Below are 23,445 nucleotides of genomic sequence, written 5' to 3'. Positions count from 1 at the left end.
CTTGCCTTCTATTCTGTTTGCAGCTGCCTAATGTTGACAAAATAATTAACGTCAAATTCACAGATTGTTACAGCTCCAAGGCTCATGCTTGCTTCTCTTTAGAGGAAAGGAAATACTGGCTGATGTGAACCCCTGTCTATTACATATTCTTATCAGTACCATCCCCCATAAGAGTACAGACAATGTGCATTTCATTTCTTTATATTTCAGTTTTACAATCTTCTTTAGAAACTGATACCTAAAATTTTATACTTTCTTGAGGAAGGTGGGTTTTGGAGAGGGGCATGGAGGGGTAAATTTATTCTTTGGAAAGATAATACTCCAGGTTCGCATCTGTGGATCGAACAATGACAGGTATTTTCCTTCATGATTATTTTCAATTATTGCTTGCTTCCAAACCAAAGTAATTCAGCACAGTGACTCAAACAGCTATTTGCTGTACAGGTAATAACTCTTATCCCCATATACAGACTCAAAAAACTCACATGAAATGCAGACTAAAGGCAATCTATCATCCAGGCTTTTCATTTATCCAGAATTATGGACTAAAAATGTCCTCCTAGGATTGCCCAAGTACAGCACAATATGATCAGTAGAAGCTCACAAGGTTGCCAACGAAAATTATATTCCTTATGTGAGTAATATTCATACAGCTTATACTGAAACCTCGTAAACAGGACTACCTGAAATATTATTAAGTCCTCAAGGGTGAATGGTTATTTTTTGCATTTGTACTGCTTAATGGGTGGATACCTTCTTGAACCTTTGCACTGCAGAAAATCCATCTATTTCTGTGAAACGTGTCTGTGTGTCATGCCCCTTGTCAGAAGTGCGGTTTGTTTATTTGTCATAGACACGGAGACCTGCGATTATGGCTGGCACAAGTTCCAAGGACAGTGCTACAAATACTTTGCCCATCGTCGTACGTGGGATACAGCTGAACGAGAATGCCGTCTCCAGGGAGCACACCTCACAAGCATCTTGTCCCATGAAGAGCAGATCTTTGTGAACCGTATGTATTATTAGAATTCCTCTAAACAAGAAAGGGCACTGAGGATTCAGAACTAGTGAAATATCCTTCTGATCACTCAGCTTTTATCTTTTCTTTTTAAAATACATTTATAAAACCTTTTAAAAACACACATTGTGTTCTTGATGTTTATTTTTCCTGTTAAGTCTGGTTCCTTATCACAGTAAATTTATTATTTGTTATGTAGAAAATATTTTTGAGGAAGTGTAATAGCTATTTTTTTAGTGTTGAAAATACATGAAACATGTTTTTTGTGTTTTTGTTTTTGTTTTTTTAGCAGATTTCCTTGTCCAGACCCCCATATATTATGTTAGGTAGGCATAAAGTTCCTTTATGGTATGTTGCAAAATATGTATCAGTCACCAAAAAAATCTGGAAAATGTTATTGATTAAATATATGTATCATTTATTTTTCTGATATGCAGTCAGGTAGAAAGCTAACCTGTTTGTTTTGGGAGGCACAGGAAGGAGGGAAGAGACAGGATTGTTTAAAACTCTTAGATCAGAGTCTGCATTTTTGTAGACTTCCTGAATTAAAATTAAAAACCTGAAAAACAGCCTGTAAATAGTTGTTTGCATAGTGAGTAAGAAAATCTTAAGAACAGGATGTCTGATTCATTCTGTGCAAGTACTTTTATTAAGATGATGATGAAAACTCTCCCATTTATGGGAAAGTTAATAAAAAATATTCTGGTTCCTTTCCCTTTAGGTATTGGGCATGACTACCAGTGGATCGGCCTCAATGACAAGATGTTTGAACGTGACTTCCGCTGGACTGATGGTAGCCCACTGGTAAGATGCCTTTAAAATGAAATCATTTATTCATTTATTTTTGTGGTGGCTTATCAAATTCCCACAGAAATAAGAGAAGTTCCACAAAAGAATGCAGTCACTAAATATGCATCCAAGCAAACAGCCAGGAAACTATTTTGGCTTGGGATAACTACTTTTCCGTGATATGTTTCTAAAATCTTATTCTTGCTTCTTATTATTATATACGTGGGAGCTTCCAAAGTTTCCCAACAGAAACCAATTCATAAGGTTTAGTCTGAGAACATAATTTAAGGGTCTTTGCTGGAGCTAGGTTGTGCTTATCTGCTCTTATACAATGATACATGTGAGAATTCTCCTTTCTTCTGTATGTGGAGCAGAATGCGTTTTTCAGATGGGGATATGGCATTCATGCCCTTGCATTCATGGGTCTCTGAGAGCACGTTAAGAAGTCTCTTAAGTATTCTTGGAGACTGTTGTAGCATGCATGGCAACTGTACAGCTTGGTTTGAAAAGCAGTCATCCTTAGGTGGTTCAGGAGGCCTGTAACCTGTAATCTGTCCCCAAAATTTTAAGATGCTTTTGATATCTCCTATTGCCTTAAGACAGGAAGGAAAATTGGCAGAAAGAGAGGGAAAACACCCTCTACCTGCCTTTAGTGAAAATAAATCAGTGTGTTGGATACAGGAAATCATTGAGCTCTTTCCAATTCAAAACAGTCTCTTCTGTAGAGAAGACAGGTGATTTATTGCCATTTAACACACATTAAAGAACATTATATTAACAAATTGGTCATGCTTATTATTTTTGTTTCCAGTTGTGAATTCTTCTTAAAGCAGAAAACACCTGGACTTTGGGACACACACACACACATGCTCATACATGCACTCGGTGGTCATTGCTGCATGTGGCTACAATTTATGTAGAAAGACACCTGGAACATAGCAAGTTTCATTTATTGCCACTTCGTGTAAACAGGAGAAGGCTTAAAGTCCTCTAAAATGACTGTAAGTGAGCCATTTCTAGGGAAACTATCATGTGTGGCAGATGACAGTACAGGAAAAAAGAAACGGAAGATCAAACTTTTTTGTTGCCTGATCGATAGCTCTCTGATGGAACTATTGTACCCATTTGTGCTTGGAGGCACAGTGTCTTCCAGCGTGTAACCAGAGGACTTCTGACCATTTTCTCTTACCTCTGCTCGTGTATTCTTGGGAGCATCTGATGTGCCACATCCTTGAACTCCACTTATTCTGGAATTCATTCTGTCTCTTACATGGCTTCTTCCATGTCACTGACAGTGACAGGCACCCTCTGAGGGTGGTTTAATTTTGAGCGGAGCTCAGGGAAGTGCCAGTCTCTCTGTGTTCGTTGGACAAGGAGCCTACACTTCGCTAAGGAACCTGGAATTAGGAGAGAGAAATTTGCCAATAAACATAGTGTTTGAAGGGTCAGCATGTCTAATACTGGGAGTGCGAAACAAGATACAAACTCATATATTGGAAAGAGAAATTTGATAAAGCAATGAATGATGACTCTCAGGAAATTAAAATTGGTGCTGAAATTCCATTTCTAACTCAAGCTGCTGGGCAAATGTGATGTTAAATTTTTACTCTATTTTTGAATTTTAGCAAAAGAGGTATTCTAGGAGCAGGATAAGACTGTCTGCCCAACAGATTTATCTTTTGATTGATCTTTATCCCACTTTCCTACTTTTTTTTTTTTAACAACTTCTCTCGGTCTCTTCCTTCGGAAACAATCTAAGTGTCTCTTGAATTCATTTACGTTCATTGTTTCAATAGCTTTCCCTCATAACTTATTCCATATGTTTTACGGATGCAGTGGTTCTATGTAATTTCCTTGTTTGCTCCTTTCTCGTAGTTTTTAATTTATTTTTCATACTTTCTAACCTCCCTTCAGATGATAGTGATTTATTACTTCCCCAGTAATTGGGATAAACAACATCATAATCAAACGTATGCATCAAATGTATTTCTCTGATAGTGTTTTAGAATTCCACTGAATTTGAACACCATGTCATCACTCACGTATTTACAGGTGAACTATAAGCATGATAGTGTTAAATGCAGTTATGTAATTCAGGATCATAAAAATCAGCATAACTCCCTAAGCACTCAGGTTCTAACCTGAATTTCTGAGATAGCTCTTGCATATAGCCAGGATCTAAACAGCCTTCTGTGTCTTACATATTGGTTCATCTGTAACTGAGCTGTGCTTTTATCTTTGTGACCTAGCTCCGTGTTTTCTTCAAGACAATATTATCTATCTGGAATGCTATTTAACACTTCCAGCTTAATAGAAAACTTGTCAAGTCTGCTAAGAATTCCCCTTATATCAGCGTCTGGATCTGAAAATCATGCTTATAATTCTATAAATATTTTTTGTGTGTTTTTTTTTTTAAGTCCTAATCTTGGTAGGTTAAAAAAATGCAAACAAAACAACAAAATCCACCAGAGATGTTGCTGATGGACTTGTTGGCCCAGTGCTGATGTTCTACCCCATACAGCCCAGATAAAATCACTGATAAATATTGTTTACACTAAATCATCATGATTTCTTTAATGTGATTTTTGATTCTGAACCAAAAAGCAGGACAGGGGGGAAGTAAAATTAGGAATCTGTGGACCTCATACTCTACCACTGGAGATTATGGAACAAGGCTTGGATTACTTTGGTATACATTTTCCATGGACATGAGAAAACCCACAAATAATCAGTATGTTGAAAGAAACTCTTTTGCCAAGTGTTGGCATGCATTTTATTAGCAATTTCTGGAAAGGGGCTCAAATGCTCTTTTTCTTTCTTTGCATCTAAGAGAGATTTCAACCAATGTTCAATGAAAGGATAGCAGTCATTTTTTGACATTTTCAGCTCATAACCCTGTTGTGTTTTTCTGGATTTTTTTTTTAACTGAAGCTAAATGCCAACCACCATTAAATATAATAGAGTTGGACAAAAACACATATAAGAGTTCCTTAGTGAAAACCAATGAATGTACTTCCAAGTGTATTGCACATTTTTTCTTACTACATTGAGTTCTTGAATACACATGCCCACCTTAGCTCTTTTTTTGTGGGTTGCATAGTCATATGCAGCACTGGCATACAAACCTTGTGCTGTCTCACTTCTGTTGCTTCCCAAAATGTACGATTTTTCTGTGTGTCTTGCTTGCTGGTTCATATGACAAAGTCATCCCTGGTCTAGTAATGTGAGAAAGCTTAAATTCTTGAATGTAGTTGTGGAAATTCCCCTTCCCTCATAAATCAATGGATGAAAGCTTTGCCAACCAAATAAGCAAGGGCCATTCAGTTTTCAGTGTGATATTACAGATTAGATAAGATCAGTTCATGCCACTTTAGTGGGATGAGAGTCTTGTTTGTTTTTAATGTGTGTAGGGTGAATTTGACCAAGATTTTAAAAAGGTGAATATGTAAAATTAAGCTTCTTACTGAGAAACCTACACTGAACAATCCATTATAGCAACTGTGGCAGGCCCACAGCCCTATTGAAGACAACAACAGTTATTTATATGCCTAATAAAGGTGTGACCATAGTCAGCTACTTCTGGTAGTCTTGGCACTGGTTTTTGTCCCCCATCCCTCCCAAAATTATTGGCTGTTGTTAATTCATCACAACCAACAGCAGTCAAAAAAGTCCCTCTATTCCTGTGCATGTTTTTCTTACATCAACTGGAATTTATGTGTGACTACCAAAAATGATGCCAGTAAGCAAGTCTTAGAACATCCGAAGTGCCATCTTGCAAATATATGGCTTGATCTTTAGTCAGAGTTATTCAAGGAAAGAACTTTTAAGATGAGGGCAATTATCCTCATGAAATAGAAACAGGCACAGTCCTAATTCATAGTATTGTAGGCTTTGTTCCTGCAAAAAGAATCTGAGTAGACTTTTTGATCTACCTCACTGAAGTATGCAATGATGCATAGCTATTTGTCCATTTTTAGGGGATTTTGGCAGATTTCGGGTCTTAGCCTTAACATTGTTTTTCATTTAAAACTGCTCAGCAGTTTTCTGTCCTTCAGGCAAAATGACATAAGTCTCTCAATCTCCTGGTAGATGACACTTTTTCAGCGTGCTGTGTCCACTATATCTCAAACACATACTCAGCTTGAAAAGTGCAGAATAGCATGTAAAATATTTAGGTCCTACAACTGGTACCCAAAAGTTCAGTTGTCAGTCCACGTGCTACTTTCCCATAAACAAATTACTGTTATTTCATTATCTTGGATTTTATTGGTCATGCCATGTTTTATTTATAGTTGTCTTGCTTATAATTCTTTCAAAAAACAAATTGGGAGCTTCTTGGCTAAGGTCAAGACACCTCTTTAAAGCAGCTCCTTGGCTAAGCTCTGGGTACTTCTTCCAATACGTAAAACAAAATAAGCTATAATTACCCTAAACTGGAATACAGTGCTGGCCACCCATATGAATCTAATTTGTTCTGATTCGTTGTACTGTATCTCTATGGCAGGAAATAATCTTTTCTCATCTACAGTGTATTTTTTCTCCTTTTTTTTTTTTTTTTTTAAAGAAAGAATTTTTCAGTGTTTCCAGTTGTTGGGAGAGGTGGATTCATGTTCTGGAGCTGATGGGCCATATGAAAAACCCTCTGGCAGAAGTAACCTCTCTTTTTTATATCAAGGGAAAAGAGTTGACTGCAGCTGTGTTAGCACAACACAAAAAGAGAATGCTCATTCAGGAAACCTGGCCCTGCACTTGTGGTACAAGTTCAGCTCTGACCACAGTGAGCATTGCCGATTATTGGCCACTGCTACATGCACGGACTTGGAATATTGGCAAGATAAAAAGTCACATGGACCAGTAGAAATGGAATTTGAAGGCTGCAGATTTTGGCATATCTGCTTAGTCCCTAACTTGTGGATAATGTGTCTCAAAGGTGAAGGCAGAGAGAGCAGGCACTGAGGCGAGCTCAGAGCACTCTCAGCACCCCAACATTTCTAGACCATCATTAGGCAGTAGTTCCTGAAAATGAAGCAAACTTTTGCTCAAGACATTTCAGGTATGGTTGCCTCCACAGATGCAAGAGATGGAAGAAAATAATAGTTAAAGAGCACGTTAGCTCTGCTTGTGTTCTATTACAGTGTAGTTATAGGGCTGTCTGTTGGTGTGTGGTGTGAGAAAGACCCAGTTTTCCTCTGAAATACATTTTACTTGGAAAAAAATGGTAAGAGTTTGCTACATAGAAATTTTTACAGAATCAAAATTATTCTTCCTCCCGTCTTCAGATTTTTCTCCTGGTATTTCTGTGCTAGTGAATAACTTTTTAAGAATGGATCATGGACAATCTTCAGTCCACATATATTGTAAAAAGCTGTAAGTAATAAAAACAAATAAGTTTAGGAAAATCACAGTGATACAGGAGAAGAAAGCAAGGCCTAAATCAGTCACACAACTGTGTGAAAAGAAGAGTTTTTCCAAGCCTGGTTGGATCAACATAATATAATTAAATAGTGAATGATAATTTTGGCAAGAAAGAGCCAATATTAATGATAAAACTTATCCTATCAGTAGGGACACTTAAAAATTGGCTTGATCAAAGAAAGAGTGAACACAATGTGACATTTGAAAATATCTTAGGGAAATTGCATTTAAATAATTCACTTAGTTCTGTGAATAGTAACTTTTACAGCTGTACAGCACACCCATCCAAATAGAAAAAATCTGGTGTTGCTTTTGGCAGTTTCTCCATTGTATTTGGATTGCTGGCACTTCACTGTGAAGGACCCTTGTGAGCAGGCACAGCGGTAAAGGAGTCCTTTGGAACTATTCATGTTATGGATTAAGCACATATAGCTACTTGGGGTTGTGCCTTGGGCCTCTGTCTCACAGGGGGAGTTATTCATATCCTTTGGAAAACGCTGTTGATAATTAGTGCTTTGTACGGCGGTGAGCTCACTCCCATTACATAAGATTAGTGCCGTAATAAGGAGCTGGCTAGTGTCTGTGGCCAGATTGTCTGTCACTTGTAGAGTGCTGCCAGCTAGGAAAGTAATGGGGCATATTGCCACTTTTAAAACTGTCCAGAGACTCTGCGTTAGTTTTTCTTCCCTTCAGCACAGGAGTGTTATGCTTTGTGTTTGTAATACTGGACTTCAGGTTGTCAGTGTTAGGTAGCTACATAAAAAAACAAAACAAAACAGAAGTTTCATTCTGGCAAAAACAAAGCCCTCTCTTTTCCCGTCCTTTATTGGTCAGTGAATCACAATGTTTTAACCTAAGCAAATCTATAACTACTCCCTGCTCAGAAAGAGTAACTCCATTGAACACAAAAACCTTCAAAAGGTATAGAATATTGTGGGGAGGTAGGCTGCCTCGGAGGGTTAAATAAAGCAAACAAACTAAAAAGTACTGTAGTCAGCTGCAAACAAAAAGCTCATTGTGCCAATGTCCCACAGGATCCTTGGAGAAGGAGATTTTAAATCTACCAAATGTTTTGATTTTGTGCTGCAAACAGTCATTAGAGCCTCTTTTTAAGATGCTCATTTGACCTGCATTAAATGGAGGAGAACTATATAATGTTATTAATGACAGGTATGTTTTTAGTTCAGTGTGTAAGGAGGCTGTATGGAGGGCCTGTTGGACAAAGTGATCTTTTGTTTGTCTTATTTTTACCAAGGGGGTAGGCAGTTGCTTCAGAGCCTCGTTACAGTTGGCTTGGGGCTGCTACTCTTGGACAGCTTCAAACTTGCAATAATTGTTAAAATAAGTGACAAAATGGAGGATTTTTTTTCAGTGGCTCTCCAGTAAATTGCACATAAAAAATGAATTTACATCATGTTGATAATATATAATTATGTCGGTATGACTCCCAGAGCACATGTGTTATACCAATGTACCTTTATCACTCTACCATGCTTCTGTTCAACACTAAAACACCTGGCCATTAGCAAGAGAATGTCACCAGCAATTTGTGCCATTCACTTTTGGCCGCTCTGCATACCAAGGTGTATTTGACTTCTGAAAGACCAACACAGAATATGCACACACCATTGCACTATACAGTTCTCTAAAGGAAATATTTGAAACACCAGGAAAGTTACTACTCTATGAGGACTTGATCCAGAGCAGATCAAAGTCGATGGGCTTTTGTCCATTGCCTTCAACAGCTTTTAAAGAGTTAATCAAGGAGACAGATAGATAGCTTTCTGTGTCACTGTTATTTTGGAACTAGTTCAAAGCTAGTATCTGGACTCAGTAGTGAGTAGACAGTGCCATCTAGTGGGAGCTTCCTGCCATACTTAACAGCTTCCACTTCTCATAGGAAAGTTGTAATTTTTTGGTACTGTTTTAAAAAGAAGTCTAAGACCTAACATCTGCTCCTCAACATGCCCATCTCCTACAATAATTTTGATACTGCTTTTATATTTCAGATACATCAGGTAGCCATGATTACTTATTTCATTTATATTTCTTAGGTTTCTTTCAAAAATTATATATTCTTCCATGGGTCTTACTATTTATATAATCTGCAATCAGTGCTTGTGGATATTCGTGGAAATACCTAAATATGTGTTATTTAGGGTCCTTTCTTTGCAAGCTGTCACAAAAGAAATGAAGGAGTTGCCAACAAATTCCACTACTTACTGTGCTACGGGAAAAAAAAAAAAAAAAAACCCTTTAAAGTGAAATCCTTTGGAAGGTTTATTAGCAAAGCTCCTTCTGTCTTTGTCTAAACCAGTGAGGCCAGGACTACTTCTGAGCTCCCAGAGCTGGGAGTTTGCCATAGTCACACTGACTCCCTAATGGAGAAAGTGTCGGGTGCACGACTGACCCAAATCCTGGCAGCTTCTCTAATGGTGTGCAAATAAAGCCCAGTTTAGGGGCTTGATGGCAGCCAGGCAACTGTGATCTAAACAATAAGAATACCAGGACCATGGCATATGATTTTCTATGTACTCATAGGTAAGGTTAAACATAGCAATTGCCTTCATATGGACTACAATTTCTCCCAGAAATGATTTACTAACATACTTAGCTTGGTCCCTTCTTCAGCATGTGGTTTTAGCATGTGCCTGAATTAGCTATGGGATCTGCCCCGTGGAGTTTGGGGCACCACCCATGTCATTCAAGTAAGGCATATGCTCAAGCCCTTACTGAATAGAGTTTTCAAGCTCATGAATAGTTTTGTGAGTTCTGTCAAACTGCTCCCATTCATAGAATTAAACAGAGAATCTTTTGCAAGACTGGGGTGAAATTAAGTGAAATAGAGCCAGTGCTACAAGGTAGTTTCTTGTCTTTCCCAATGTAAAAATGTATTTAAAGACCAGGTGAACTTAATGGAAATATTACTGTCATTGCCAAATCTTCACAGTAATCTGTTTGTTTTTTTCTTTTTCTTTCTGTTGAAAGGAAATGGAATCCCTTTCAAATTTCCCACGAGTCTCTCATGTAACAGAAGCAGTGCTGTATAACAGCATGTGCCAGAAACCAGGGGATTCTGAACTGATCCATATACTCACTGTAACTCTGTGCTGATCCCTTTGTAGTTCAGCCAGCCTATAGGACTGGGTAACAGCAGGAACTTACTGAACGTGAGATGTAATTTTTAGCCCAGCTATTCAGTTATAACAGAACCTCCACACTGAGGAGCTTGTTCAGTAGACTTTTCTGATAAAATATAATTCTAAGAATTTTATCTACTATTGTAAAAAACTATATTCCTGTTCTCAGCAGAGTTATGGAAGAAAAGAAAGACAATAGCTGGTAAGCTTTGCTGGTTTAAGCCAGTTTAGCGATAAATATCATGCAGGAAATGTCACTTCACTTTAAGATGAAACGGCACAGAGCATATCCGTGCAGCTCAGTCCCTGCATCTTTCCTTGTCTTTTTGATTTACCTTATTAGAGTTGCATTAAGTTGCAATCAGATAGGAAAGCAGCCAGAATGAAATAAAATAAAAATCCCACTGGAAATTACAAGTGCCAAAAAATGCCAAGAGAGATTTAATTTAAGCACATTTAAATGTACTGAAAGCATGCTTCCTTTTCCCAGAAGGAAAAACATTAACCCTGAAACCTAAATATTAGATGTATTTCTAGTAAATTGTTTCTTCGCTTTAGCTATGTACAAAAGATTATTGGCCTTTGCACAATAAAGAGGTCAAGTAGTTAAGTTTTGTTTGCATCAGTAGTTTATTTTGTTGTGCTTGGTTAAACACAGTGTTTGTTGACTGTTCTGGAATGCAAAATCCAAGCTATTGATCTCAGCCACTTGGTATGCCTTCTGGAGATAAAACAACGGCTGATGTTTCTAAATGCATGTCACAAAGCTCAGATACTGCTTACTCATAGATTCACCTTGGCATATGCAAGCGTCCGAAAGAGCTGAGTGGATTACTCATTAATAAGGATATGAGTCCCCAAAATAAGGCCAGTTATCTGAAAATAGAAATAACAAATCTCCCACAAGGTCAGATCATGTTCATGACAGAAAAGCTATGCTCATTCAGTTTGATTAGCAGCCACCTGAATGACAAAACATAGCAATTGGCTAATAAAATTAGCTGCTTTACGGCTCTTAAATCCTTGCTTTCTGAAACTTAATTAATCAGAAAAGTCAGTCTGTCACCCAACTGGCAGATTGTGGCTATGGTTTAATTTAATCCCATACTAGGAAAATCTCCCAAAACTGTGGAAACTCACTTAGCTGGGGAACTTAATAAAAGGCCTTCATGTGCTCTTGTTACCATCATATCCAAGCACCTCCTGTCAGGCAGGAAAATACATTGTCACTATTTTACAGATTAGGAAATGAGTCAGCCAAACATATTTCTTAATGTCATGTAGGAAGCCTGAAGAACTGAACCCACGTCTCAGCTGTGGTTCTAACCAGTGCACCCTCATTCCACCAGGAAATTCTGTAGCAGAGAAAGCTAGTAATCCCAATGTGTAATTGTGGACTTCACTTTTACCAAAAAACAGTACAAGAAAGACTTCTTAAAATATAGTATATTTAAAGATGTAAAGAACATAAGGTGAGTGCCTGTTTTCAGCTTGGGAATGATGGCAAGACAGAATAGTTGTGTGGGCTCCTAAAGGACCAAATGAACGTGCAGATACTAAAATCCTGTCCCTAAGGACAGTTCTTGCAGTCCTCTGATTACACTGAAATCTCTATTTTTAATTAAAAAGCAGCAGGTTTCTGGCTGTCATGGATGCTAAGAGCTTTGTAAAGTGACTGGTGCAACAATATCTACCTGAGTTGGAGAGTTGTGTACTCCCTGCACTCACTCCCTTGCCTTGCTTTGAACTTTCCTCCCCACAGCCCAGCAACACCACGCTTTGTGGCTGGAGAAGAGTGTGTCATGTACATATTAAAGATTATATGGCCTAAAATGCATTACCTGAAAGTGCTTTGCATTGTAACCTGTGGGAGAATGTCTCATGTGTTATGTTAATATTCCACAGAGCACTGCTGTTAGTCAGGGTGGTAATAATCTTTAGCTGCCTCTGTGGGGTAGCCCAATGTAAGTACTTTTGCTGAGGACAAAGAGGGTCATGGCAGTTTTTCTTCCATGCATTAACTTAACATTTGAAACTGTTTAGGTTTTCAGAAGCAGAAAACATATCTTATGAATGATACAGCTAAAACAGTTTGATACAGGTATCAACTGAAATTTTATTTTTCACAAGTGGATGTCTTGAACTTTACCTATCCATGCATAGTACTCCTTAGTGGTGGTTTCATTGGTCTGCTGAGACGATAACAATTTACATAAAGATATGACCTAGCAGTGGGGTGGCTGGAATGATGCCAACATTTTTTGGCTCATCTGTGAATTTGGCTGATCATTTTTGGTAGATATTGACAAGGAATGAAATTTTCTTTTTGGTACAGTGTATTTTTCTAAAAGACGGTAATTACACTGAAATACAAGGATCTTAAATGACATAGCCAGTTGAAGAAGGACATCTTGTTTAGGATATTTTAGGCAGTGTTTCTCAACAGGAGTGTTATGAATTGAATATTTTAGATACTTTATTGCAAGGGGAGGGAAGTCTTTACTCTCAGCATGCTTTGTATGAGAGATTATAGGGAATATCTCTGAAAACAAACAGTGCAATCCAGTATGTGACATATGGGATTTGGTTCTTTCCCACTACTTTTATTCTCATGTTGTTTTACTGGACATAGTGGGAAGACCCCTGATTTACACCAGTATATGCGAAAAAAAGAATCAAGCTCTTGATCATGCAAAGATGTCAACCATAAGGAGAAAGCAAAATATTAGTATATTTGTCTAGCAACTTACACCAGTCAAACTGTGAGAATATTTTTGTATCCTTATCCCCCTATCAGTGGCTAAATAAGGAACTGAAAAACTACTGAAGAGCTGGGTGGAGACTTAAGAAAGCAATTCAGCAGTCTGGAACTTCCTCTGCTAAGCAATTCTGGCACTAAAACCAAGGAAAAGCAGAGTTATCCAGCCAAAATAAATCCATGCAATGATGATATCAGATGTGAGGTAACAGCATGTCATGCTGGAGGATATCAGACATTCTTGCATAAACCACAGAGCCTAGATATGATTCTTTGCCATAACACTGCAGCCCTGCCAACAAAGCAAACAAAAAGTTTGGAGTCGGTATGGCAAGGCGTGTAGAGCATACGGAGTCTGTGTGCTTGGAGCAGCAGCTGGCAGGCTGCTGAGCACCTTCAGCTCTCATGCCCCCAAGGGCCACTGCATGTCCTTGCTTCCCACACTCAAGTCCTTACAGAAGCAATCAGCTCTCTGCAGTGTCATTCCTACAAGAAACACCTACAGGCTACATTAAAGTCTTCCCTTCTCTTTCAGCATGTTATTGATCAGACTTCTTTACCATCTTCCTGACTGTTTTCCTTAATTTTTTGTGTGTGTCCAAATGTGTGGTCATATTCTTGAAAGCGACTGAATTGCCTTAGCTTAAGAAGCTGATTGCCTGTCATCTGAGCAGTATGACTGACCATGCATGCACGCCTGACTTACAGTAGTAAATGGGCATTCAGAGATGTAAGTGAGGTATCACTTCCCCCTGCTTATCCTGCCTCAACACACACAGATGAACTTCCCTGCAGCAGGGATGAAGCCTACACCAATATTTGTTGAATGGTTTTTAAGCTGCGATATTTGTGAAGCTCCATTGGAGCTTCTACACATCCGTGTAGAGGAGATGGGACAGGTATCTGGGGCAGCAGCATCAGCCATTCCCATGTAAATCGTCTCTGCTCGCAGGCCGGAGCCTTCAGAGTGCGCCCAGCTATCACTGTTTGGTGTAGCGGGCAGTGAGTCTACCTTGTGGTAACGTGACCTTTTCCGATCACATTCCTGTACGCTTTACCAACTCTGCTGCAGGAAGGTGCTAGACTTTTGTCTGAGCAGTTATTCCAAAATATCCTTTTGGAAAAGGGGAACTTGTAGCACTCTAAATCACAGTAGTACAGAGCATACATGAGCACATTCCTTCCTCCCCATTTGCCTTCTCACTAGTTCAGGAGATTTATACAGAGCTTTCGTTTCCTTTTTTGCACTAGGTGTTGCAGAAAGCCCCCGCACCACAGATCCTCTTTGACTCATATGTATGGTATTTAGCCACTGTGCTTGCAAAACTCATACCCTTGTTTATCAGCTAACGTGAAATGCTGAATTCTGGACTTGAGAAAGGAAGGCTAGTGTATATTTTGTAGGTTAGGATTATTAACCATTGAAATATAGAGATGAAATTACGCTAGTCCCACATAAAAGGGAGGATGTTTTATGAATTCGTACCATTAATAAATTCAGTGCAGAACAAATTTATTTAGAGCATGACTGTTAAATTGCTTGGATAATTAAAACCTGTGATGGATAAGATGGGACATGGTAGGAAAAGGTTAAGTATTTAACTCAAGTTTTTAATTAGCTTGATTCACTGTGAAGTAAATACTACTTGCATGTGGTTTGTTAACATTATTTCTAAAATGTGTTCGCACAGGCACTGAATAGTGGTTATTTTGTACAGTTAAAAAAATAAAAAGCTAAACTTTTATGACATTTACATGGGCCAGCTCTAGTCAGAAAGATGTAAGCACTGAGTTAAAATATAAGCACTGTAGAATCTGTATTATTTTGACCATACAAGGAGCTAGCTGACTGGTTAATGTCTGGCATCTATGTACATTCCTGTACTTTTCAATACTTATTTTTATCCTTCATTAAATTCTTTTAGGAGTGACACAACAGCAATCCCAAAGAAAATCACTAAGAATAGTTTCCCAAATCTGCTCTCACTTTTCTTTACATAACATTATATAAATCTCAAATTTCTCTTCTTCATTTGGGATAAAGATTATCCTACTTCTACTGACTGCAGCATATGCCCCTATCAGAGACTACCGGATAGATTTTCTATCCTTGCTTCTATTTTTCATGCTTACTGATTGAAAAAACAGACTGAATCCTCCCTAATTTTCAGCCAAAAATGACACTGTGCAATGATGAATTTAGCCATGCTTGAATGTCTGTATTCTACAGTGAAATGTAGGTGGGTATAGTGGAGCCCTGCACAGCCTGCCAACAGTCAGTGTCACGCAGCTCTTGGCAGGGCTGCCTCGCCACAGTTTGTCTCAGTAGGCACATCTCTTCAGGTAGATGCAGAGTTGTATAGCTAAATAAATGCCTCACATAGCCGGTTTGGAACCCCAAATCTGTGCCTGCCCAAATGGATATGCCAGACGCGTTCCAGGGGCAGGGCTGAGGATCTAAGTTATTTTTTATGCTAAAGAAATCTGCCATTTGAAGCGTTGTCACATGCCAGCAATTAGCTTTCTATTTCTCAAACTAGCCTGCCATATTCTGCTTTCATTCACAGCACTGTAAGTCCGAAGGTCTGCGGAGTTGCTTTTTTCTACAGAGGGCAGAACTTGGATCATAATTTCTAAAGCTGAAAGGCTGCTGTACTCATTCAGTCTGCCGCATAAGCCTTTTTAATGGAAATGTCAATCTGTAATAGTTTGGGGACATATTCTGACACCACCTTTTCTTATTTTAGGTCTAATGCTGCAAGTCAGCCCACTGAGTGACTTTATTAAGTGAAATCAGAGAATACCTAATTTGGGCCTGACAGGATCACCTGTAATTTGCCATTTAGTAGACTTGAACTAATAAGAATAGTGAGGAATTTCCTGCATTTTCTGGCATTCCAGTTTCCATCTGTCTATGTAGGATAGAGAGACTGTGCTTCAACACACTTTGGATAGGATTTTACTTGGTCTGAATTGTGTCATTCTGTTTTGTTCACCTGACATCAGTGACATAAGTGAAAAATTGGCTCAGAATTTTTTTTCCATCTGAGTATCTGTTAATAGAGTGGGAGGATATTATAAATCTGGCTTTGTTCAGTTTATGCATCAATCAAAAAATTGAGGTCGTTTTACAGCAAAGGTAATATTATGTGAACTTCTGTAAAATGGAATATAAATATATTCCAACACTGGGAATAATGGTTTTGCTCCTCTTTTCTGCAGCAATACGAGAACTGGCGACCAAACCAGCCAGATAGCTTCTTTTCTGCTGGAGAAGACTGTGTTGTTATAATATGGCACGAGAATGGGCAGTGGAATGATGTACCATGCAATTATCACCTTACCTATACCTGCAAGAAAGGAACAGGTACAAACTTTGCAGTAACAATAGCTTTAGTAGGCACGTTTTTTTCTAAAATCCAGTTTTGTAAAGCTAAAAGGACAAGTTCTAGTTAATGTCTGGCGACTGGCACAACAAGCCCACAACTGAGTTCACCCCACAAACTCACCCTTCATCTGTAGCCACATATTACATTCTCTTTCTAATCTGTTCTTGATTCAGGCAGAAAAGTGTACGCAGTTGGAGCTCTTCGTTAAAATCAGGCAACTTTCTCTTTATGCATGGCTTTCAACAAAATGGGCATCCATATAACTGGTAGGCCTGTTTTTCATGCGTACCATGAAAATATCACCAACTCTTCTTTTCTGGGATGGCACTACTGTGAACTATGTGGGAACAAAATTTTGGTAGACAGTTGGAGCAGGCAGAGGTCCACTGGTACGTGGTTAGTTTTTCAGCTTCAGCTGAGCATAATTTTCACCCATCATGCTACCCTCTGTCTTACTGTTTTCCGAAATCATATACTTTAATGGCACCACTCGCACTTGAAAAATACATTTCGTTTATACACTGTTAGAACTGATAAGTACTTGAAACGTGGCAGTTCCCAGAAACTATACATTGACCCCTTAGGAATTCCCTGCCTCTTCAGAATCGGAAAGTAAAAATCCGAACCAAAATCTTTTGTGCCCTCTGTTGCTGCCCAGTTATGTTTACAATGTTGTGTTGACGTGTTCCCTCTACCTTGATGGATCCATCAGTTTTAAGTGTTTTTACATATTTTGTCATTGAGGAAGACGTGAAAAGTTTTGAAAACAAGACTTTTTAAAAGCTCGTAATAACTTCACTGGCTCTCATGTTCTACAGCTTTCCAGTGAAAATCTTTTTTGTGTGTGAGTATGCCAACCATATTGGTTCAAAATTATGTCAGAAATTCAAACTAGAAAGGAAATTCTAACCACACTGTCGGGAATTTCCAACATTATTGTATTTGGTGTACAAAAACCAGAGAACTACAGAACAGGACAGATCTCCCTGTCCCTGTTTGGCTATGCCTCTTAAGATTCTTACTGAAGTCATTTGATATCTTTCCTTAGCCAGAATTGAGAGGTCAATGTATCACATTCAGAAGTGTATTCACAAACGGATGTATTGATTTTTGTTTTGTTTTCTTCTCTTCTTAGTTGCCTGCGGTCAGCCTCCTGTTGTGGAAAATGCAAAGACCTTTGGGAAGATGAAACCTCGTTATGAGATCAACTCCCTTATCAGATATCACTGCAAAGACGGTTTCATCCAGCGTCATATTCCAACCATACGGTGTCAAGGGAATGGAAGATGGGATATGCCTAAAATTACTTGCATGAATCGTAAGTTCTTTGAAAGGGAGCCACTGCTTGATCAGAAACAATAGAATCATTAATGCAAGGATTAATAAGCAGTGAATACATATTTTAAGAGAAGAGCAAACGTGGTATTCCAGATTATGACAGCAATACTGGTCACTCTATCTATTAAAAAAAATCAATCAGGTCTCCAAAAATAATGAAAATGTTCATCTTCTGGTTTTACAGTAGCCATTAGAATTATATTTTTAAGTAAGCAACAGAACTCTTATAAAGTCCCTGAAATCAATAGATTCCTAATAACACTAACAGTGCTTTCTGCAGAGGTGTTCTATGTGTAAGAGATGCTTCCCCAGTCTGTGATGTGGTTATAGTATCAGTTACTCATTTGTTAACGCTCTAATTAATCAATAATAAATGGAACCTTAGTCTGTAGTGTAACCACCTTTTAGGTTGAAATCATTTAAAAATATTTTCCTTTTTTCCTCCTTTTCTTTGCAGCGTCCACATACCAAAGGACTTATTCTAAGAAATATTACTATAAACATTCTTCATCAGGAAAAGGAACATCATTAAATTCATCAAAACACTATCATCGCTGGATCAGGACGTGGCAGGACTCAAGGCGCTGAATGCTAAATGGTGAATAGGGATTTCCACCATTTCAGCCAAAGTCCTAACTTTCTGTGCCTTTTCTATCACTTATAGGAGTATTATCAAATTGTTTTCAAACTATGGACTCCGGTATTCACAATGCATTTTGCAAAAATATGGTGTTTATCAGAAAATTCAAATAAAAAATTAAAAAATATATAGTGGAGGGGTACTTGTGGGGAGGAGAGGAAACCATTTCCAGCCTATAAGGATTATTAGTTTTCTATATGCCATCAGTGTGGACCATTTTGTGATGTATACCAGCCAACTGCAATATTTAAACAGCTCAATTTTAGCACCAATGAAAATGTAAATAAGATGATTTTAATGTTGTTCAATTGTGTGTTATTTTTAAAATCCTGTATATAAAATGAAAAGTCACACTAAGTTCAGGCATATTTATGCTTAGAACGGCCTCAGAGGTCTTCAGTCATTTATGACATTGTTTTTATGTCATTCACTTAGGCTGGAAATGGTTGAAATAACTGCATTGACTGAGATTTGCTATTACCAGATGAAGATAAACACAAAAGTTACACTTTTTTTTTTTTTTTTTTTAATGGGAGCTGTGCCATTTCCCATCCAAGGTACAGTTTGTGTCAATGTGATGCAAAGTTTAGACATAGCACATAAAGTGGGATGAAGCATGAACTAGGGACTGCAATATGGAACTTTTTTATGCTCTCCATTCCAGCTTCATCATTCATGAGAAAGGACTGCATGGAGGACTTGTATATGACAAGGAGGGCCTGTAAAAGTCCAAGTGCTAATACATTAACTTTATCAACCAGGGCCACTTTTTTGGAAAAAAAAAGAAAAGAAAAAACCACGACTTTCACAACATTAACTGCAAGGTCTATATTACAGGTCTCTGCATTCTAAAATGGAGATAGACCTAGTGTTTGAGGATTTTTTTTGTAAAAAACAAACAAAAATCAAAAAAGTAAATAATTTTGTATATATAACCATTTTTTAATCTTTTTATAAAGTAATGAATGTTTGTGTATGAATGCTGCAGCTGTGAAGCGTACATAAATAAATGAAGTAAGCCATACTGATTTAATTTATTGGATGTTATTTTACCCAAGCAAAGAAGATTAAAAGAGCTCGCCAGTGCCATATTAGCCCCTGAGCTCCACTTTTGGAACCATCTTTCAGTTCAACTGCTATTTCCCTGGAGAACTAAATTCCTACTAAACAGGATCATTTGTTTGCGATTAGATGGGTGAGAACTGTGTGACTTACAGAAGAATCAGGATCTTGGCTTTCTAGAAAGAAGTGTGTGCACAAAGAGATAATAGATTGTAGTTGGTGCAGTGTGTATGTAGGAGTTTTCTATTATGATTTTTTACCCTGGTCAGCTTGATGACTGATCTGGATGTGTACAGTAAGTGTATAAGGTAACGTTAAAAATAACCTCTCCACAGAAAGGACTGCATATGGTTATTTCTGCAAAGTGCCTTCCACACCTTTGGGCACAGGAAAAAAATGTAAAAAAAGAACAGTAAGTTCCCTATGATACAGCTTTTAAAATAACGTTACAAATACAAACATAGATGGGAAGTTTATGCCTTTGTGTTAATGTGGGGAAATGATGCAAAAAGTTGAAAAGGAAAAGAAAAGCACTGAAAACCCAGCCAATACGTAAGAGTTTGTACTAGGTAGAGTTGCTCATGAAGTGATCTTGCCATAGCTCACCAGGTACAGAAATTACAGTTCCTGACAACATCTCTTAAGACATTCCAGTGACTGCTCCAGCAAGGGTACCCTGATTTTTGTGCATTCTCCGTGGCAAAACGTCACTGGGTTGGCCGGTTCATTCCCCACCCCCCAAACAATGCACATAATGCTTTTCTCTATTTATATTATATCTTGTATAGTGTATAATGTGAATGTCTGTTTTTTTGTGAATGAAAGTCTAAAATCTTTGTAACTTTTATATCTGCTTCTGTTTCACCAAAGAAACAAGGTTTTGCTATACTGTGACTTGTCTTGTTATTGCATGTCTTCCTGTTTAAATCTATGCAATGTGATTTTTCCATATGAATACAATTAGATCATCATGGATGAGCAACTGTCAGGTACTTCACAGTTGTTACGGGCTTAGTCTAATGCCGACTGGAATCAAAGAGAATCAGCTGGCTGAACTTCAGTAGGTGCTGGATTTGACTTTATACGAGCAACTGTAAGGGATGTGGGAGTGGTATTTCAAGATCTGCAGTGTGTGTTTTGAAGTCAATTATTGCTTGTATAAGTCAAGGCTCCGTTCATAAATTTACAGTATTCTACACATTACTTCCTTGTACCAAAACATACAGAACAGAAAATATATTTTAACACTTTGCAAACTTTCTCATCATATGTATAAAAAACCCTGCATAGATTTGTTGTTTTCTTGTCTACTTGTTGGATTTAAACAATGTTGTAAGGCATTCAGATAACATTGTGATTGTAGTTTAAATAGGTTAGGTACAGTGCTTATATTGATTTTTTTTCACTTCCTGCTCCTATTACTCATAATAAAATAGGACTGACAACATTCCTTATTAAAAAAACAAAACTGTTACCAATGCTTGTTTATTTAGACAGAGAATGGAACTTTCTTCAGCTCTGGAGACTTTTTTTAATACTGATTTAAATCCCAAATGGTCCGGTACTAACCCACTACTAGAATGCCCCTATTCACATCCCAGAATTGCCATGCAGTTAGGTCTGGTGTGTTAATCTCTACCCAGAGAGGAGACAGGGCATTACCACAACTAGTGACATGATTCCCTTACATACAGCATCACTGAACTCTAGTGTACGAAAGCACGTTGGGATTAGAGTATAGGAACAGAAGAGTAAATCAGAGATTGAAATACAGATTTTTTTCAAATGAATGTTTCTTAGCTCTGTTTTCTCACCTTCCAAATTTGTCCAATATTCTGTTTAACTTCCTTTTTTTTTAGCTATCCTGTATCTGCTGCAGAGATAGAAGAGTCTGGTTTAAATTATGAATTTCAAACACAGGCAAGACAAAGAGCAGAGTAATATTCCTGTGGTAATCCCCTACTGTGTAAGTATTAAGCTTTCTCTGTCTACTCGCCCACTTTCTGCCGTTTAATAAGATACTGAAACAGCTATAGATGAGGAGCTGGAAAGGATAGGGAAGGATGGGGTGTTGCTGATGAAGGTCATTAGCTTAAAGGAATTCAGCCCTTCTCTGCATATTTGTGGCTTGCTGGCAGCACGTGCAATATTCGGATCAAACCAGGCGCAGGCCGCAGGGCAGTGCGCAGAGCTCAGGATACCACAGGGGAGCAGCTGCATTTCATGTGCCCATGAATAGCAGAACAGCTGTTATTCCAAGCTTCTTCTTGCCCTGCCGGGTACCAACAGTATTTGAGTTCCTGGCGTGTACCTCAGCTGATGGGGGTCACAGCCAGCAGAGGCTACTGCTACACAGAAACGAGATCCGTCAGGCCACCTATTGCAGTATAGCTTCTCACTGTGGCCAGAGAGCACACTGCTTTTTGGAAACATTCCTGTATTCCGGCTAGGCGACGAGGCCCTAAAAGATACACATATTTCTGAACATAGGAAAGAGCCGATCTCCTTATGGCAGACCTCCTTAGGGGACATTGGTTTCTGTGTGAACTCATGGGCTGCCTGAGAGGTCAATGCAATTAGGGTCTCATCAGAGACTCGGGATGGAAGAACCATGTGGGAGAAAATACACATTTCTGGAAACGTGACAGGCGAGTCAGCAAGATACAAAAGGGCTGGAAAGGGGCTGCCAAAGGAAAGGGGAGCCTGCAAAGAGACCTTTGCAGTGAGAAATTTGTGTCCAGGGCAGTGGCTGGAGAAACATTGTCTAAGGCTTGACCTATGAGTATGGTTAGGGTCCAGGTCAGTAATTCATTCCCGCAGCCGAAGTACTTGCACTGAGCATAGGCAGAAGCCAATGCACACATGTAAGAGACATTTCCTCAACAACAGGAGGCTGGAGCTGCAACACCTGCTGCAACTTGGAGCTGCGAAAGGCCCAGCAGCACAGAGGCTCCAGGTGATTGGGGAGGAAGTGAAGGAAGAGGAGGAGCTACTAATTTAAGTGCTATTATGTAGATCCCCAAATCCTGGATTGTGGTGGCAGTCTTGAGAGTGTGACTTGTAGATAGAATTAGGTTCTCTGTGAAGAGCCATGCTTTGCTGCTCTGGTAAGTTTTACTTTTAGCTTTTACCTCATATTTTCATGTTGCAGAGAGTGATTTTGCATTCAGGAGTGCTATGTTTTTCTCTGCTAGAATGGTGTCTGTTAAATGCCTCTTACCTCCTCCATGAAAAGAAGTCTTCCCGCTATTGTGTGTGTAAAAAACCTGTTGGGTGCTTTTTTTCTCGGCCTAATCCCTAGCCAGCAGCTGTCGGGGTGACTCCTAGAGCTTCTGAGCAACTCCATTCACTTTGGTGGGATTCATAGGCAAGGAGGTGCCTACTTATGGCAAGAAGCAAGTCTGTAGCTCAGTCTAGATAGCAGGAAGAAATAAAAGGTGATTGTGCTTTTAGTTTAATTAAAAGGCTAACAATGCCCAGTCTGTGGATTTTGGGGGTCCTGACCACCTGAGGTGGAAGATGTCTCAAGCTGTCTGTAGACTTCAGCTCTGCAGACAGAAAATTGCTGCTTATCAGGAAATGGTGAAGGGTTTGTATATCAAAAATGGCTGGATAAATCTCTGGGCTTAGTGCAATTTCATCATATCCAAAGAGAAACATGTAGTCAGAGAAAACTTTTATGGTCAGAAGTAAAACTTTTCATTGTATTATTTATTGTAAGCAGTAATGCCTGTCAGCCTCCCATAGCACCCTGCTTTCCCTTACAAGATGTAAAAGGGATACAAATGATGTTTAGACTAAGTGTGAACAAAAGCTGTGACACACAAGCAAGCCACATAAACAACTGTACTTTTCAACCTTATGATATCAACAGCTTTATAAGGAGGGCAGAAATA

General features: G+C 38.6%; 1 protein-coding gene across 2 annotated transcripts in view; it reads left to right on the top strand.

Moving 5' to 3' along the window:
* Nucleotides 1-20,443, top strand: part of LOC135324222 (versican core protein-like) — a 114,958-nt gene extending 94,515 nt beyond the window's left edge. For both annotated transcript variants that reach the window (XM_064499996.1, XM_064499997.1), the window contains exons 11-15: nt 854-1,012; nt 1,740-1,822; nt 16,343-16,487; nt 17,645-17,827; nt 18,305-20,443. In XM_064499996.1, the coding sequence (XP_064356066.1) occupies nt 854-1,012; nt 1,740-1,822; nt 16,343-16,487; nt 17,645-17,827; nt 18,305-18,435 (701 nt within the window). In that variant the 3' untranslated portion in view covers nt 18,436-20,443. The remainder of the gene's footprint in view (nt 1-853; nt 1,013-1,739; nt 1,823-16,342; nt 16,488-17,644; nt 17,828-18,304) is intronic.
* The last annotated feature ends 3,002 nt before the right edge of the window (nt 20,444-23,445 follow it).

Source organism: Dromaius novaehollandiae, chromosome W (genome assembly GCF_036370855.1).
Source record: "Dromaius novaehollandiae isolate bDroNov1 chromosome W, bDroNov1.hap1, whole genome shotgun sequence".
Taxonomy (NCBI): Eukaryota; Metazoa; Chordata; class Aves; order Casuariiformes; family Dromaiidae; genus Dromaius; species Dromaius novaehollandiae.
Note: the sequence above shows the minus strand (reverse complement) of the source record. Positions and strands in the feature narration are given on the sequence as shown.